Source organism: Gracilinanus agilis, chromosome 5, assembly GCF_016433145.1.
Source record: "Gracilinanus agilis isolate LMUSP501 chromosome 5, AgileGrace, whole genome shotgun sequence".
Classification (NCBI taxonomy): Eukaryota; Metazoa; Chordata; class Mammalia; order Didelphimorphia; family Didelphidae; genus Gracilinanus; species Gracilinanus agilis.
This window is the reverse complement of record NC_058134.1, coordinates 123,580,919-123,596,785: the sequence shown is the minus strand read 5'-3', so window position 1 is coordinate 123,596,785 and position 15,867 is coordinate 123,580,919. Positions and strand designations below refer to the sequence as shown.

General features: G+C 50.6%; 1 protein-coding gene across 3 annotated transcripts; it reads right to left on the bottom strand.

Moving 5' to 3' along the window:
• Positions 1-661: 661 nt before the first annotated feature.
• On the bottom strand, positions 662-15,829 carry IMPDH1 (inosine monophosphate dehydrogenase 1). Of its 3 annotated transcripts, none has more exons than XM_044679678.1 (14): positions 15,732-15,829; positions 12,378-12,426; positions 9,651-9,752; positions 9,418-9,492; positions 8,613-8,819; positions 8,379-8,466; positions 7,118-7,317; positions 6,833-6,923; positions 6,480-6,575; positions 4,478-4,621; positions 4,187-4,331; positions 3,651-3,794; positions 3,476-3,559; positions 662-1,569 (listed from the first exon to the last, which is right to left on the bottom strand). In XM_044679678.1, the coding sequence occupies exons 1-14, from the start codon at positions 15,827-15,829 to the stop codon at positions 1,548-1,550; spliced, it is 1,545 nt and encodes a 514-aa protein (XP_044535613.1). In that variant the 3' UTR covers positions 662-1,547. The 3 variants fall into 3 exon arrangements, with proteins under 3 accessions (XP_044535613.1, XP_044535614.1, XP_044535615.1); XM_044679679.1 differs by having other exon boundaries at positions 9,433-9,492; XM_044679680.1 differs by lacking the exon at positions 9,418-9,492.
• Positions 15,830-15,867: the final 38 nt, after the last annotated feature.

The following is a 15,867-nucleotide window of genomic DNA, read 5'->3' as shown; positions in this document are numbered from 1 at the left end:
AGCATGCTTTGCCCACACAGGAAGGGAGCGCTCTAAAGGGAAAAATTCCAGAAGCTCTTCTCCAGACACCCAAGTGTGTTAGGAGGGGTGAGCTGGGAGCACTGATTTAGAGATGAACTAGGGTCCCAGGCTTGGCTCTGCCAACTACTAACTTTAGGCCCTTGTGTTCAAGACAGACTTCTGTCTCCATGCAAAATGAGGAGGTTGGACTAGATGAGCTCTGGGGTGTCTATGGATGATTCCACCTGATGCCCAGCTGAATTAAACTTTCCACCTTGTGTCCTGCACCTGCAGGTACCTGGGAAGGGATTACCAAAAGGCATGGTCTACCCTCCATCTGTGCCCCAAGGCCCAGCTTATGTCATGAAGACAAGGTAGTGGGTATCTGATAGGCCACTAGACATGGGAGTAAAGAGAGTCAGGGTTCAAATACTGCCTTAGACATTTTGTAGTCATAATCCTAGGTAAATCCCTTAACTTTTAGGTCTCAGTTTACTCATCTGTAAAATGGAGGGAGAAGGGAGTTAAAGACTAGAATCAATGGTCTCAATGGCCCTTTCCAGCTTCAGTCTATGCTTTTATGATCTCTGCATCTCAGTGATCAAGGAGGGAGATCCATGGGGCCCATGCTGTGACTAGGGACAGAGCAGGACAGCTAAAGCCTTGGAGACCCGCTTGCTTTATTCAGCTTATTTAATACACAACAACACAACCGTGGCCCCAAAGTGTGCAAAGTTAAAGCCTTCAGCCGTGGCTGGGGATGAAAAGGGGGCTATGGGCTGGAGCAGCTAGAGAATGAGCCTGAAATGGATTGCCTTCCCTCTGCAGTCTCTGCTCCCCATCATTGCTGGGGAGGGTAGATTTAAGACCAAGTTCCTGTGGTCAGCTCTTGAGGGACCAGGGGAAGGGGGCAGAAACCTCCCTCTGGCTGGTGGGGGGTGGGGTGTAGGAGGGAAGTCTCCAGGGGCTGAAGGCCCACAATAGCCACAATCTGAGGAAGTGGACCGCAGCTGGACAGAGGTGGGGAGGGGGAGGCAGGGCCAAAGAGAGCACCATTCGCTGTGGGGCGAGGGGGGTGGGAAGCACCCTACAGGACAAGAAGCCGGGAATGCTGGGGTAGGGGCCTTCCCTGGAGCCGCCACCCTCTCCGCCTCAGAGCTGGGTTCCTCAGAAGAGCCCACGTTAGGAGAAAGGGAGCAGGGTGCAGCAAGAGAGACCTGAGGCAGGCGCAAGCCCTGGGCAACCTGGGGCCCGAGGAGTGAGTTGCTCCTGGGAGGAGAGGAGCTCTTGGGTTTTCTCTGGGCCTCTGGAGAAAGCAGTCCTGGCTCAAGGGGAAGGCAGGGGGGGGGGGGGGGGAGAGACCACAGCCTCCTAAGGGGCCAACCCAGCTCCCTGCTCCCCTCCCGGGAGGGTAAGGGCTTGGGAACCCGTAGTGCAAATCCAGGGGGGCCGCTCAGGCCACTCAGTTACGGAGGGAGGCAGTGCCCGAGGGGGCCCCACGCGGGACTCCTCCACCCCCTCCTCGGCCACCACCACCACCGCCGTCCTCAGTACAGCCGCTTCTCGTAACTGTGAGAGAAGGCAGAGAGAAGGCAGAGAGTCAGCATCCATGCTCTGTCTCCATGGCAACCCTGGTCCACCACTGCCAGAACAGCACCTGGATGGAGCCGAGGGCAGCAGAGGTGGAGGAGGAGGGCAGAAGATGGTAAAGGATGCTGGATCCAGGTTTTCTCCCTTCCTCCCCGCAGCCAGATCCAAGAGGTGCTGAGACCAGGGACAGAAAAGAGAACCTGATCCCACTCTTGGCAGATACCCTCTATGGGGTACCCCAACAAACAAGAGGGTGCAGAGAATTCTCTGTATTCCCTCCAATAGTGGGCCCCCATGAGGGAGATGGGAGAAGGAACACTGGCTCTGGGTTCTAATCCCCTCGGATGCTTCTCACCTGTGTGAATTTGGCCAAGTCATTTAAAAAAAAAATTTAAAAAAAAAAAAAAAATCTCCTCGGGCCTCAGTTTCCCCATCTGTAAGCTGAATGGCTGGGAGGCCCCTTCCAGCTCTAGCTCTGGGATCTCCCAGTTGGGCCTCCAAGGATGACACCTCCCACCCCCCCACCCCCAAGGCAATGGAAGGCCTTGGTATGCGTGAATGGGGCTGCTCTAAGAGGACCCCAGCTTTACCTGGAAGGGATCTCAGGGGCCATCTAATACAACCTCCTCATTTTACAGAAGAGGAAAATAAGGCTCCGGGAGATGAAATCTACTGAGCCCCTTGCATGGCTGGGGCAAGGCCTTCCAAACACTGGGCACCGCCTGGTAGAAAGGATCTTCTTTCGTGCCACTCACTCAGATGGCTACAAAACCCCCGGCCCCTCGAGGTTTAGATCCAGAAGGGGCCTGAGGAGCCATCTGATCCAACACCTTCATTTTAGAGAGGCCTAAAGGGCTTAGTGACTCGTCCTAGGTCACCCAGGCAGTGGATGACAGAACCAGGATTAGAACCCAGATCTCTACTCCAAATCCAGCACCTTTCCCATGGCCCACTCCTGTCCTCTCTTCCCCTGCCATGCCCATGAGTACCCTTAGCGAACTCCATTAGCTCCCCTGCCTGGCTCCAGGCCTAAGGGGGCATGAGGGCCACAGGGCCATTCAGCTCTAGGGACAGCTGGCATCTAAAGAGTTCCCAGAAAATGGGTGTTTGTGGTTTCGCTTGGACGAGGGGGCACTGCGACGGTGCCCACCTGCCCACTTGGTTCTGGCGGTGGAGGTAACCGAAGAGAAGCAAGGTCAGGGTCATGTGTCCCACGGCTGTACCCGTCCCACCATGTCCCCAATACCCTCCCCGGCCCACACTAATTTCTCTACTCTATTCTACACTGGGTCCCGGTCTTCGCAGTTACTTACATGGCAGAAAGGTATAGCTACGGGAGGGCAGGGCAGAAAAAGACACAGGTTAGATGCCCGCCTGGTGCCAGGGAAGGCAGGACCCCTAGCTACCCCCAAACCAGCCAATGCTAGGGCCACATGCCCTGTACTGCTGCCAGCTGATAACGCCCCACAGTGGGTACCACCCTCTCCCCTCGCCCCTCCCAATACCAATACTAATCTCTAATTACCCTGCTTGGATGCAGTGCCCCTACCCAAAGCCCCTTGCCAGTCTAGGCACCACCACCAGCGAGAGCCCAGCACCATTAGCCCACAGCAGCCCCAGCTCTCCTACTGCCAGCCACCAAGCCCCTGAGGCTGAGCCACATCTCCGCACGGGGTGGTCAGAACTAAGTGACCGTTACCAGGCCCAAAGAGGATCTAATTATGGGAACGTCCCAGAATGGACGGATGGCACCAATGTGAGGACTCGCTGGGCCAAGCCTCAGAACTGAGCCGGCTAATGCCCAGAGCCCAGCCCCTGACCTTCAGGTCTGTTCCCACCTCCTCCATAGCCCAGTACCCTTCTTCTGGCCAGGCCCCACACTTACGAATGGAGGCCATGGACGCCACCTTCGATCTGTGCCGACATGGTCCGCTTCTCAAACTTAAGCTCTCCAGAGTACATCATGGACCTGGGGGGGGGGGCAGGGGAGGAAGGGCCAGGCTGTTAGAGGGATAAAGAAGCCAGCCTCCCCCCATCTCTCCCCAGCAAGCAGCACTGACCGCAGGACAGAGAGACTCCGGGCACCGATATCTTGGCAGCCGTGCTGGATGCCGGCGATGAGGTAGGGCACGAACTTCTGGATGGAGCCTTTGTCTTGAATGGAACCCGAGACACCCTGTGCAACCTTCACCTTGTCCCCCTCGCTGTGCAGAGCCAAGAAGAGAGCTCAGGGGTGGCTCTTCCCCACCTGGGGGCCGAAACCCTGGGGTCCCAGCCCACGCATCTCCCACCTCCCCCTGACACTGCTCTCTCCCAGGCTCCCTCAAGCCCCCCAGCCAGACCTGGGTGTCCCCCGCTTGACTCCTCCCCAGCCCTCCCCCGACATGCCTGAGCCTTTCTGTTCCAAATATCCCCTCCTGGCCCCCTCTCACACACCTCGTCCCCTCTAGCCTCCCCTCCTCTCCCTCTCAGGGAAAGCCACCCACTGGGAATCACAGTGAGGAAGTGGGCTCTTTCCTTGCCCACAGCAACCATGAGGCAGGGGGGCACCCAGGACAAGAAGGGAGCAGAGGTGCCAGGCAATGGGAGCACCCACCTGAAATATCTCTTCTGGCTGCTACTGCTCTTTTCCATGGCATCCAGGGAACCCATGCCGCGGTACTTCTTGAGCCGGACCCCATCAGAAAAGAAGTACTCTCCGGGGGCTTCGGTGGTGGCCGCCAGCAGGGAGCCCATCATTACTGCGAGAGCGAGAGGGCTGTGAGGAGCAGGCAGCCAGCCCCCAGACCCGCGCTCCCCACCTCCCATGCCTAACACACTGAGCACCCAAGAAAGGAACCTGCCCTGCCAGTGTCTCCTTCCCCTCCTGCCCCACTCAGTTGGTCACCTGTGGAAGCCCCGAGGGCCAGGGCCTTGACCACATGCCCCACGGTCTGAATGCCACCATCGGCAATGACAGGGACTCCAAAGCGACGGGCATATTCTGCCACCTTGTACACGGCGGTGCCCTGAGGTCGGCCGCATGCCATCACTGACAGGAGAGGGGGACAACAAGAAAGAGGTATGAAGAGCAGCAGGGCCATGGATGGAGAAGCATGGTCCCCAGAGTCCCTGGGGGCTCCTCAACATCTCCCTTTTGGGGCAGCTAGAGGGTGTGGTGCAAGGAGCACCGGCCCAGAATACACAAGACCAGACTCAGACATTTATTCACTGGAGACTCTGTTTGCCTCAGTTTCCTCCTCTGTAAAATGAATTGGAGAAGTAAAGGGCAAACCAGTCCTGTATCTTTGCCAAGAAAACCCCCAATGGGGTCATTAAGTGTTGGACAAGACTGAAAAATGACTGCAACAATGTCTCAGTTCCATTTCCCCATCTGTAAAACGGGGTTAGATCACAGCTCCCACCTCACAGGGCTGTGGCAAGGGTCGAACGAGCTGATGTATATAAAGGGCTCTCTGCAAACTTTGAAGCTCTAGACCAATGCTATAATCATGACTATTTATTAACATCAACAATGACGGAGGAAAAGAGATAGAGACGTTAGGCTCAGCTTACAGAGTCCTCTGCCAGCAAGAACTCAGCCCATTTCCTGGGGTCTCAGGATAAAGAAAGGGGGGAGCCCCCCAGCTCACCCACATATAGGTGGGGGCTGTAAGCAGTGGCTGAGGACATATTTTCACAAAACAGAAGCATCTGATGAAAGATGCAGGTCCAAGCAGGTAAATATCCCCAAGCCCTTGGAGAGTAGCATCATCATCATTACTGATAATAGCAGTAATAACTGGCATTTGGAGCTTTATGGTTTGCAGGGCCCTTTGGACCTGCTCATTCATTTGATCTTTATAAAAACTCCATGGAGTAGGTGCTATTATTATCCCCACTTCCTGACTGGGGTAAAGTGACTTTCTCAAGATCACAGAGTCAAGAAGGATCTGAGGCAGGATCCAGACTCAGGTGTTCTTGATTCCACGTCCTCCACTCTATCCATTTCTACCCAGCAGGACTTAACTTTCTAGTTGTTCAAGACTTAACTTTCTAGGCCTCAGTTTACTTATCTGTAAAACAAGGGGGTCAGCCTCAATGGCTTCCAAGGTCCCTCCTACTAATTCCTTCCCATTGGTAGTAAGCATTGGTGAGCCCAGCCCCAGATCCTGGAGGTAAAGAGGGTGGCCCATAGTACCTTGTGTAAATGTCCAAGAAACCTCTCTGGGGCAGGCAAGGACCACAGAATACATTCTCTGATTTCCAAAGCACCACTACCAGATACCTCCTTGTGTCACAGGATCTTAGAAGTGGATGAGATCTTTTTTTTTTTTTTTAAAGAAGTTTATTGTTGTTCAGTCATGACCCTGAGTTTTTCTTGGCAAAGATAATGGAGTAATTTGCCATTTTCTTTTCCAGCTCATTTGACAGGTGAGGAAACTGAGGCAAACAGGGTTAAGTGATTCAAGGTTCCATAACTACAAAGTGTCCAAGACCAGATATGAACTCAGGAGGATGAGTCTTCCTGACTATCCACTGCACTACCTGGAAGAAATCTTAAAGAGATTGAATATAACCCCATCATTTTACAGATGAAAAGTCTGAGGGCCAGAGAGAAATGACTTGTCTGGGGTCACCTGGATACTAAGGATCAGAGTCAAGATTTAAACCTAGTTCTTTTAACTCCAAACCAAAGCTATTTCTCTTCTTTTTTCTTCCTTTTTAATTTTACCTTTTTTAATTAACAAGCACTTGATCCCCCATACCCACCCCCAACCTCAGTAAAAACAGAAAAAAACCCTTGTAACCTATATTCAGGGTCCAGAGGTACCCAATGCTATTACTATAATACTACCATGAGGAATAAATGTGAGTAAAGTCAGCTGGCATGCACAGGTAACACTCACCTTCCTGGGTGATACAGATGGAGCCACAGCCCATGCCCACTCGAAGCCCATCCACACCTGCATCGATCAAGTTCTTGGCCTGTGCCGCTGTCACCACTGTGGGCCAGGGCCACAAGGACAATGTGAGGATCTGAACAGGCTATTCTTGACCATGATGAAAGTCATTAAGACACCCCCTTCCCCAGGAGAAGTGCCCCATGGATGGAGGGCACAGGATAAAGTCTGGGCACTGTCACACCACCACCCCATTTCTGAGGCCAACCCAAGGGCTAGGGGCCTGGAGGATGAAGGAAGAAGAGAAAGAGACTGAAATGGAGGGAAATCGTAAGGGAAAGGGGGAATCCCAGACTCACCATTCCCACCAATCACCTGCAGTTGGGGGTACTTATGCTTGATATAGTGCACCATAGCAATCTGATACACCGAATTCCCTTGAGATGAATCCTGGGAGAAGGTATGATCAGGGAGCTCATGTCTTCTCCTAAGCAGAGGAGTCTCCCCTTCCCTGGGACATGGCTTGTGAAATCCCTGAGCCCCAATTCTCAGAGGGATCCTTTACCCCTAAGTCACTCCCCTCCCCCCAGACACGGCACCCACTTAAAAGGTGCCTCTTTTCAATGCCCCTGCAATGCTCTCACCAGCACAATGACGTCAGCACCCGCCTGGGTGAGCAAGTCTAGTCGGTATTTGTCATCTTCCCGAGTGCCCACAGCGGCTCCACAGAGCAACTGCTTGTGGGCATCTTTGGAGGCCAGGGGATAATCCCGGTTTTTCTTCAGGTCGGTCCGGGCAATGATGGCCACCAATTCATCACTGTCATTAACAATAGGCAGCTTTCCTAGAACAGAAACGTGGGAGTACAAGAAGTGGGCAAAGGATCATCAGAGTCCATACTTACACCTAGGAAACAGAGGATTTTTCTTTCTTTTGGTGGGGGGTGTTGGGGGAGGGAGACAGGACTGAGAGGCGAGTTATTAGCTATATTATACATATTTGTAAAAATATATATTTATATATTTTATCACCAAAGATTGCCATCAAGATGGCAGCACGTGCTAGGAATGAAGTTCTCAGGGACCGGTAGGAATAACCTGATTCTTTGCCCTTGGGCAGGCTTATTCTGGGGTGAGATCTTTGAGCAACAGGGATATGAATTTGAAGTCCCAGCCTAGGTCTGGGTCATTCCCTCCCTAGACCCCGAGGCCTACTCTGGAATCCTCATTCTAGTGCCACAGCCGAGCCACTCTCCTTGGGGCCGTGAAGGGGTCCACAGTCAGGCCAGGCCCGTGAAACAATAATATATTTCTATAGAGCTCAAGTGCTTTAAAAATCTGGAGTCTATGGTCTGGGGAATTACTAAACGAATTGTGGTGCGTGAACTTTATAGAATACTAACGTGATGTAAGAAATACGATAAACAGGATGAAAACAAAAGAAGCACTGAATTTATACAAACTGATGCAAAATAAGGAAGAAAGATGCTCTATCCAATGACTGCAGCGGTGTGATGGAGACAGCTCCTCCTGCTCCTTTGGAGGGGCTGCTGTGGAGGGGACACTGTATACAAACTTCAGATTTTTTTCAATGTGTTGATTGTTTTTACTGATTTTTTTTTCTTTTTAAAAGAATTCTTTTCTTATGATGGGAAATGCTATCCACCTTCAGAAAAAGAACTGTTGGGAGTTGTCTTTCACATCCTAGTATTTTTGGTTTTATTTGGGAGTTTTGGTTATATATGAGTTTGCTCTTAAACTACTGAACAATATGGAAGTGTTTTGCATGGCAATAAAAATAAAATTTAAAAAAAAAAGGAATTCTTTGTTCTAAGAGATGGTTCTCAGGAAACAGGAAAGGAATGGATATAGGGGGTAATGTATGGGGCTGGAACTCTCTTGGTACCTTTCTTGCTGCGCTGGAGGATCTCGTTGGCCTCCTTCAATGTCACACCTGCTGGTGCCACGACCAGATCATTCCGGCCTGTCATTACCTGTCGGGAAAAACAGCACAGGGATGTTGCAGGGTGGCTAAGCTTCCCTCTCAAGGGCTCTCTTCTGGGCAGGAATCCTTCCACCCCCCTGCCTTAACAGGGATCCTGCTTTGGGTCTCAGGGGCCCCCCTGCCTAACTGGCGCACCTCACTGAGGTATGTGGCGTGGTCCTTCTCGGCAAGGAAGTCTATGTCTCGGGAGGTTACAATGCCCACCAGCTTGCTGCCCATGGCGCCTGTCTCCGTTATGGGGATGCCCGAGAAGCCGTGCCTCATCTTGGCCTCTAGTACATCACCCACTGTGTGCGAGGGGCTCAATACCACCGGATCCGTGATAAAGCCCTGCTCGAATTTCTGAGGACAAGGAAGAGATAAGGCAGGAATGGATGAGGCTGGAAACAAGCAGGAAGAATGAGGGTAGAATGGCCTGCCAAATGAAGCCAGTGCCCAGACTCTGCCCACCATCAAGTCAACACCCACTGGACTGGGATACAGGCCAGCAAAGCTCAGACCAGACTAGGTCCCATGGCCCCATCTCCCTGTCCCCAATCTTTGTTACACATAAGGGTGAGAGCGGCTAGAGCCTGGCACCTAGTAGAAATGTGTTTGAAAGGAGTTAGGGGTACCTGGGGGCTTGGTGGATAGAGAGGGGGCCAGAGATAGGAGGTACTGGGTTCAAATGTGGCTTCAGATACCTTCTAGCTTTAGGACCCTGGGCAAGTCCCTTAACCCCAGTTGCCCAGCCTTTTGTATTCTTCTGCTTTGGAACCAATATTTAGTATTAATTTTAAGGTAGAAAAGGTGGGGGGGTTTTTAAGTTTAAAAAAAAAAGAGAAAAGAAGATTAGTGAAAGCTAAGTGGGGATATGTCTCATCAGTCATATATGGAGCAGACAAAAGCTGTTCTGTTAGCCAGGCCTCGTCTAGGGTCTCTCCAAAGAGTCAGCACTTACCTTGACCTTGCGCACCTCATTGGCCTGGAACTCAGGAGTACAGTTATGGTGAATGAAACCAATACCACCCATCAGCTGGAAGGAATGGGGAGCCGAGTCAGATTTGGCAATACAGTCCTCTCCACACCACCTAGCAACTCAGTTTTAATTCTTCCAATGAAAAAACCCAACTGATCGCACCCCTACCCTCCAGCCTCAAATCCGCTCCTTCCCCACTCCCTGCGTCCACTCACAGCCATCGCGATGGCCATATCAGCTTCAGTGACGGTGTCCATAGGAGAGGAGATCAGCGGTGTCTTCAGAGTGATTTTCCGAGTGAGGGCTGAAGTCAAATCCTAGAGGCAGAAAAAGCAGGAATTCAAGGGAATGAAGAGGAGGGAGAAAAAGAAGGGAGGTCTGCTTTGAGGGTTTGAGCATGACTTAGAGAACTTCACCCTTCCCTTCTCCAGAATATCAAACAAATACATGACAAGTACCAACCAGAATTCCAAGGACAGAGAGGAGTGGTATGTTAGAGGGCAGAGGGTAATTGTTAAGCTAATGGCATACCCTGAAATACCCCTAACTGTCCCTCAATATTGTTTTTTAATAAATCGTCCATAGGTCATGTTGAAGGAATGGTATAAAAGTTGTCATCAAGGAAATGCAGGCCTCAAAAAGAAAAGCCAATCACAGACAGAGATCCAGGGGCATGACAGAAAGTACTCCACAGGTAGGAAATGTGAAGAAACAAGCTGAGGAAGGCCCTCAGCACTTTTAAGAGGAGCTCTTGTAGGAAACTGTAGTCACTACACACAATGAGTAGACAAGGAGGGGCCATTGTGGATGGGTTCACAAATCCACCAAAGTATTGGAGAATTTGTTTACTTATTTAATTTTCTTTTTTTTCTTATTCCAGTAACAAATCTACACATAAGTTTTCCAAGGTTACATGATACCTGTCGGGATGGGAGAATTTAGATGGATGGGTTTTTTGTATCTCGGACTAAGGAATTCCATGAGTGTACATATGACCCGCTATGTAAAATATTCTTGTCCCTCTATAAAATATAAGGTCATGTGGCACCACCACAGTTAGGGCTTACCTCCTGAAGTCAGGGAGACCTGGGGTGAAATCTCACCTCTTATATACTCTGTCAGGTCACTTAAGTGTCCCCAAGAGATTGTCTAAGACTAGAGACTGCAGAAGAGCTGCTGATATGTAGAGGGAGGGAGATTCCTCCTCAAGAACTCCTTATGCCAAGAAGATGACGGATTTGGACCTCCCAAAAAAGCCAGTTCTATTTATCCCAAAAGCATACTATAGAATATCAGAAAGAACATTCAAATATAATATATCATAGTAAGGTCAGAGAGGGGTTTTCAGGACGGAGAACCTGGGTTGGAATCCTGTCTACTACCCATTTGTCCTTCCTTGGGCAACTGAGTAGTAAAATGAAAAAGTGGGACCAGATGAAGCGAGAGGCCTCATCTACCTCTAAATCTAATGATCCTACCTCTTTCAAGCTCCCAACTAATCTACGACCCTGGGATTTAATAAACAAACTTGTTTGCCTTCACCCTGTCCAAATAAAGTAGGATATGGCAAGACATCACTTCTTCTCAACTTTCATCAATTCTGGCTGAAGAATCTTGTTCCTTTCAAGGCTTCTGCCTAGACCATCCCTTACTCTCAGGCTCCTTAAGGATGTTTTGTTTTTTTGTGAGTTGTTTTCTTTTTTTGGTGGGGGGAGGCTCATGGTTCTCTACTCCTTACCTGGCTCTGTCTCCTTGAAGGGCAGAGCCAGAACAACACATCTTCATTTTGCTTTGGGAGTTCAGGCCTCATCAGAATTCCTGAACCAAGATGGTCCTAACCTTCCATCATCTCCAGGGAAGCCCAAACATCTAAAACCTATACACTCAATGGGTGAGTTTGATTAAAAGAGCCCACTCTCTTTAGGCTTCTTCTTCAACTCAGCAGGCTAATGGAATCAATCAGTCCCACAAAAATCATTTAATTAAGCGTCAGGACAGAGTGCTAAGATGGACTTTTGTCTTTGAGGAACGTTGTGGGTAAGTGATCTGTATCCAGCTGACTCATTCTAATTGTGTATGAGAAGGGTGAGAGAGAGATTGGGTCACCCAATATCCATATGTATTTCCTTCTTTATCTATTGCTGTGGGAAGAAATTAGCTTAACCAAACTCTCTTTACTGGTTGTAAGAGCAAAAAACTTCATCATACCTCAGTCAAAACATTTTAGCTTGGAACTGGAAGGGCCAAATGAGTCATTCAGTGAGGTACCACAGGTGGAACTTCCTTTGTCAAAATAAATAAAACTTTACAGAAACTTAACAGTTTTAGAGAGTTGCTAGGAGCTAAATAGGTAAATCTGTATCAGAGAAAGAACTCCAAGACTAGCTCTCTAGCCTATGGCACATTGCTCCTATCTAATTACCTTACCATGGCATATTATAGCTAAATATGCATATTCTCTTTTTCCTTATAAATAAATCCTAGAGGAAAATGTTCTCATGGTCTAGAATTCAGCAAGACTTGGATTAGCAAGACAAAAGAGGGGTTGGGGCCGGGGCCAGATACCCAGACATGGTGACAGTGCAGAAGAAAGGAACGAGTCATTAGCATTTAAGAAAGTAGATCTCTCTGGATATGAGGAGCCAGGCTGGTGCAGAGATCCAGGAAGGTCCAGGAGGCTGAATGCCAGGGATTAGGGGAAATCTAGAAGGTAGGGAAAGATGAAAGCCTTTATTGCTAAAGGCAAAAGGCCCCTGGACAGGCTCCAAACAGGATAGATGTTGTCCTGGTAAGACAATGGAGTCCTTAGGAGACCTAAGCCCTAGCATCAAGGATGTAGGCACCCCTTTCCCTCTGGAAGAGAAACCAAGTGGGGAAGCCATGAGTCTCCGACTCATACCAAAAACAAAACCTGCAAACCCACCCAAAAAAGGGGCACTTACCACCTCATCAGCGGTGAAGTCTATGAATCCTGGCAGGATCAGGAAATCACTGTGGAGATACAGATAAGCGATGATTAGCAAGAGGGGAGTGGAGGCAGGAAGAAAAGAAAGCCCTTACAAATGAAAGTCACCCTTACTGAGGTCAACAAAATAAGAACCCCCACCCACCCATCTCTCCCAACGCCCCTTATGGCCAATGCCCACTGCCCAGAGAGTGGATGTCAAAACTAAAAAGACAAAATGGCATTTGTGGCTGGCAGCAGCCACTCTGTCTTTCCCTCCCAAGTTCCATTAGGCTTCAGGGAATGCCAAGTCTAACTATTTATAAAGCCCAGAACTGTTTCGCTTTTGCCTGATACACAATAGGTGCTTACTAAAAGCTAAATGATTACTGAGCCAGTCGATATACTTTTACTGCTTATTGTCCCCCAGTCAGTTGAATGTATGAAATGCCTACTAGTTGCAGAAGGGTGCTATGTGGAATGCCATGGGAAAGGGTGGCCGGCACAGGAAAAATAGGTCATACAACCCCATATTGGTGATACCACCTTTGTTCTTCACCCCCTACAATCTGGGAAGGAAGAGGGGGAAACCCCCAAGGCCAAATTTACTTGAGACCATCTTATAGAGCCTCTAGATCTATGGCAATCGATATAACTTTTGTCTGAACCTGTGAGGAGCTCCCTGTACTGGGGGAAACCCCTTTCACCCAAGGGGATCAGCAGTTTGGGGTAATTCATGGCCTGGGAGAGTTCCCTGGGGACCAGAAGAGGTTAGAAATGACTTGCCCAGGTGGACACAGCTGGCTGGTATTAGAGCAGCACTTGAACCAATATAAATGTAATATAGAAATGCTTTTAGGCCCAAGAAAACAAAGTGATCAGAACAGGACCAGAGTGATATGGAGGAAGGAATTTTGAGTGTGTTTTAGGAAGAATGGATTGGAAGGAAGACAAGAGATCATTTCAGACAGCTGGATCATTTCTCACTGGTTGGAGATGGTTCAGGACATGTAGAGCAGATAGCAGAATGCCAAGGCGGAGGGACAGAGGAGAGGGGGTAATTTGCCCCAAAGAGTTTAATTTCTTAGATCAGAAAGTCCAGGAGAGCCACCAAGTCATACAGCTACAGGGCCCGGGGCAATAGAAACCTAACAGAATACACAAGTCTGCCAGACACACCCAAAAGCAAACCCCCAGAGCCACTCCCCACAGGGCTAAGCAAAGTGGCATGACTCTAGCTGTGCCACGTCTGAGAAAGGTGCCACATCAGACTAAAGAAGGAAGAGAGACAGGCACCCGGCCATGGTCCCCTGGCCTACAACTCCCTCAAACCCAGGCGTATAGGTATTGAGGCTGGAAAGATGGAATTTAGAGGGGCAGGTGGGTCCCTTAAACCCCCAACCCAAGCATTCTCAGCAGTGACGACATCGCTCTTCCTGCATTCTTTTTCCAGGCTGTCTCAAGGGATAGTCCAATTTAAACTCTTTCCCTATTTAAGCCCGAGTTCTGGATGTTTTCAGAAAGGACAATACACCTCACAGGATAAGCAGGGACTAAAGGAACAGGGGAATCCTCAGGCTTCCTCAGAATCTAGGGAAGGGAACAACCCTAGCCTAGGTATGGGGAGGTATCCAGTCCTCATTACCTCTTGATTCACAGCTATCCTATCCATCCTCCCACGCAGAGCCTAGATCTATGAAACATGGAGGCCAACTAGTCTAACTCTTTCATCTTAAGGATGTCCCACAGCTATTAAGTGTCTGAGTCAAGATCTGAGCCCAGGCAATCCTGACTCAAAGTCCAATGCTCTATCCACCACTGCGGTTAACAAAAGGGCCCAAATTCCCAGCATTTAACATTCCCTTCTGGGAAAGTACAGGAAGGATCCACAGAATTATCCTTAGAAACAGCAGGGATCTTGTGGGTCATCTAGTCCAATTTTCCTCCATTTTACTCATTTACGGGAGCTGAAACTAAAGCTCACAAGGCGACTTTGCCCAGGATCAGGAAATGAACCCAAGTCCTCCAAATCCCTAACTCTTCCCATTGCATGGATCAAAGGAAGATGGTACTGCACTATGCTGAAGAGCTGAGCTGCCTTTGAGCTTGTGACTGCCCCCTAGGGGCAATATCAGGACTCCCAGAGGTCACCAAACCTATTCTGAGGGGCACTGAACCCCATTCCCCATTAGGGGAAAAAAAAGTTCTGGTGTTCAGCAGGATTCCTGGGCAGGAGAAGGGCCTGGAGTGGCAAATAGGGTGAGACAAGAGAAGATCACTTGGTTTATTGGTGCCTTTGGCCCCGGGCTCTGATGCTTCTGTCTGGCATGTGCCCGGCCCTGCAGCCAAGATCCAGGGCTAGTGCCAGGCCTGCAGCCAGTCAGGCAGCTGGAATTGGGCCTGGGGAACAAAAAAATGAGCCACAGACCAAGCGGGAACTGCCCCCTTCCCCCACAAACCCAAAGCTCAAACAGAAAAGGCCAAAGAAAAGTTGGGGACAAAACTCACATGGCTGATACCATCAACGTGAGCCTGAATGCCAACCTGTGGGACTGCTGAAGCTTCTGGGAGAACTGAATAAGGAGGGCAGTGCTAGGAGTGCAGGGAGGCAATGGGGATTGAGGCCTCTTGATCCTGCTGCCCCTTCCTCTCTGGTAGAGGACATCTCCCCGGAGGTGTCTCCTGATTCCAGGGACCCCTCCACCAAAAGCATGGCTTTGGGAGGGAAATGCCCAAGGCAGGGCTGGAGACCTTGGCATCCAGGGAAGAAGGCACCCCTGGAACAGGGGTCCAAGGAGAGCTGGAGGGGGAGGGGGGCTTGCCACTGTCTCTCCCACAAGAGGGCCCAAGGAACCCACATGAGGAGGGAGAGGTCAGTATCTCTTCCATCCCTTGGGATTCGGCTAGGCAAGCAGGGTCCTCAAGTCCAGGGATCCTAGAGGATCTCCAGAAACCCTGAGGCCTGCAGACTTGCTGCCACCTGTGTATCTGTACCATATGGAGAGCCAAGCGCCTCTTTTGCACATAGTAGATGCTGCATAAATGTTTGCTGATCTGAGTGGCCACAACCGTAGGGGTGAAAGACACATGTGGGCAGGGATGCCGCTTGGCGTGCCCCTCCTCGTCCATCCCCATGCCCCCCGCGCACCGGGGTCAGTTAGTGGCCAGCAGCAGAGCCCCCGCGTGGGAGGGGGGAGGGGGAAGGGGAGTAGGGATGCTGCAAAGGTAGGGGCGAGTGGGGAGGGGGTCGCAGTCGTTTCTCCCCCCCCCCACGCCCGGTTCTGCGGCGGCGCGGAGGGGAGGTCCCCAAGGGGCGCGGGCACGCGGGCTTCAGGCCCGCGCGCGGACTTACTTGTAGGTGAGGCCGTCGGCGATGGCGAAGAGCTGCTGCGCCGTGAGCCCGTCCTCAGGCACGTAGCCGGTGCCGCCGCTGATCAGGTAGTCCGCCATGCTGCTGGGAGACACGGAGAGCCGGCATCAACGCCCCG

Excerpts from the sequence above, each read along its gene's own strand:
- IMPDH1 (XM_044679678.1), bottom strand. The coding sequence starts at position 15,829 with ATGGCGGACTACCTGATCAGCGGCGGCACCGGCTACGTGCCTGAGGAC. Across the intron at positions 4,622-6,479 it reads CATCTGTATCACCCAGGAAG|TGATGGCATGCGGCCGACCT; the intron begins GTGAGTGTTACC and ends CTCTCCTGTCAG. Across the intron at positions 1,570-3,475 it reads GGCGTCCATGGCCTCCATTC|TTACGAGAAGCGGCTGTACT; the intron begins GTAAGTGTGGGG and ends CTTCTCTCACAG.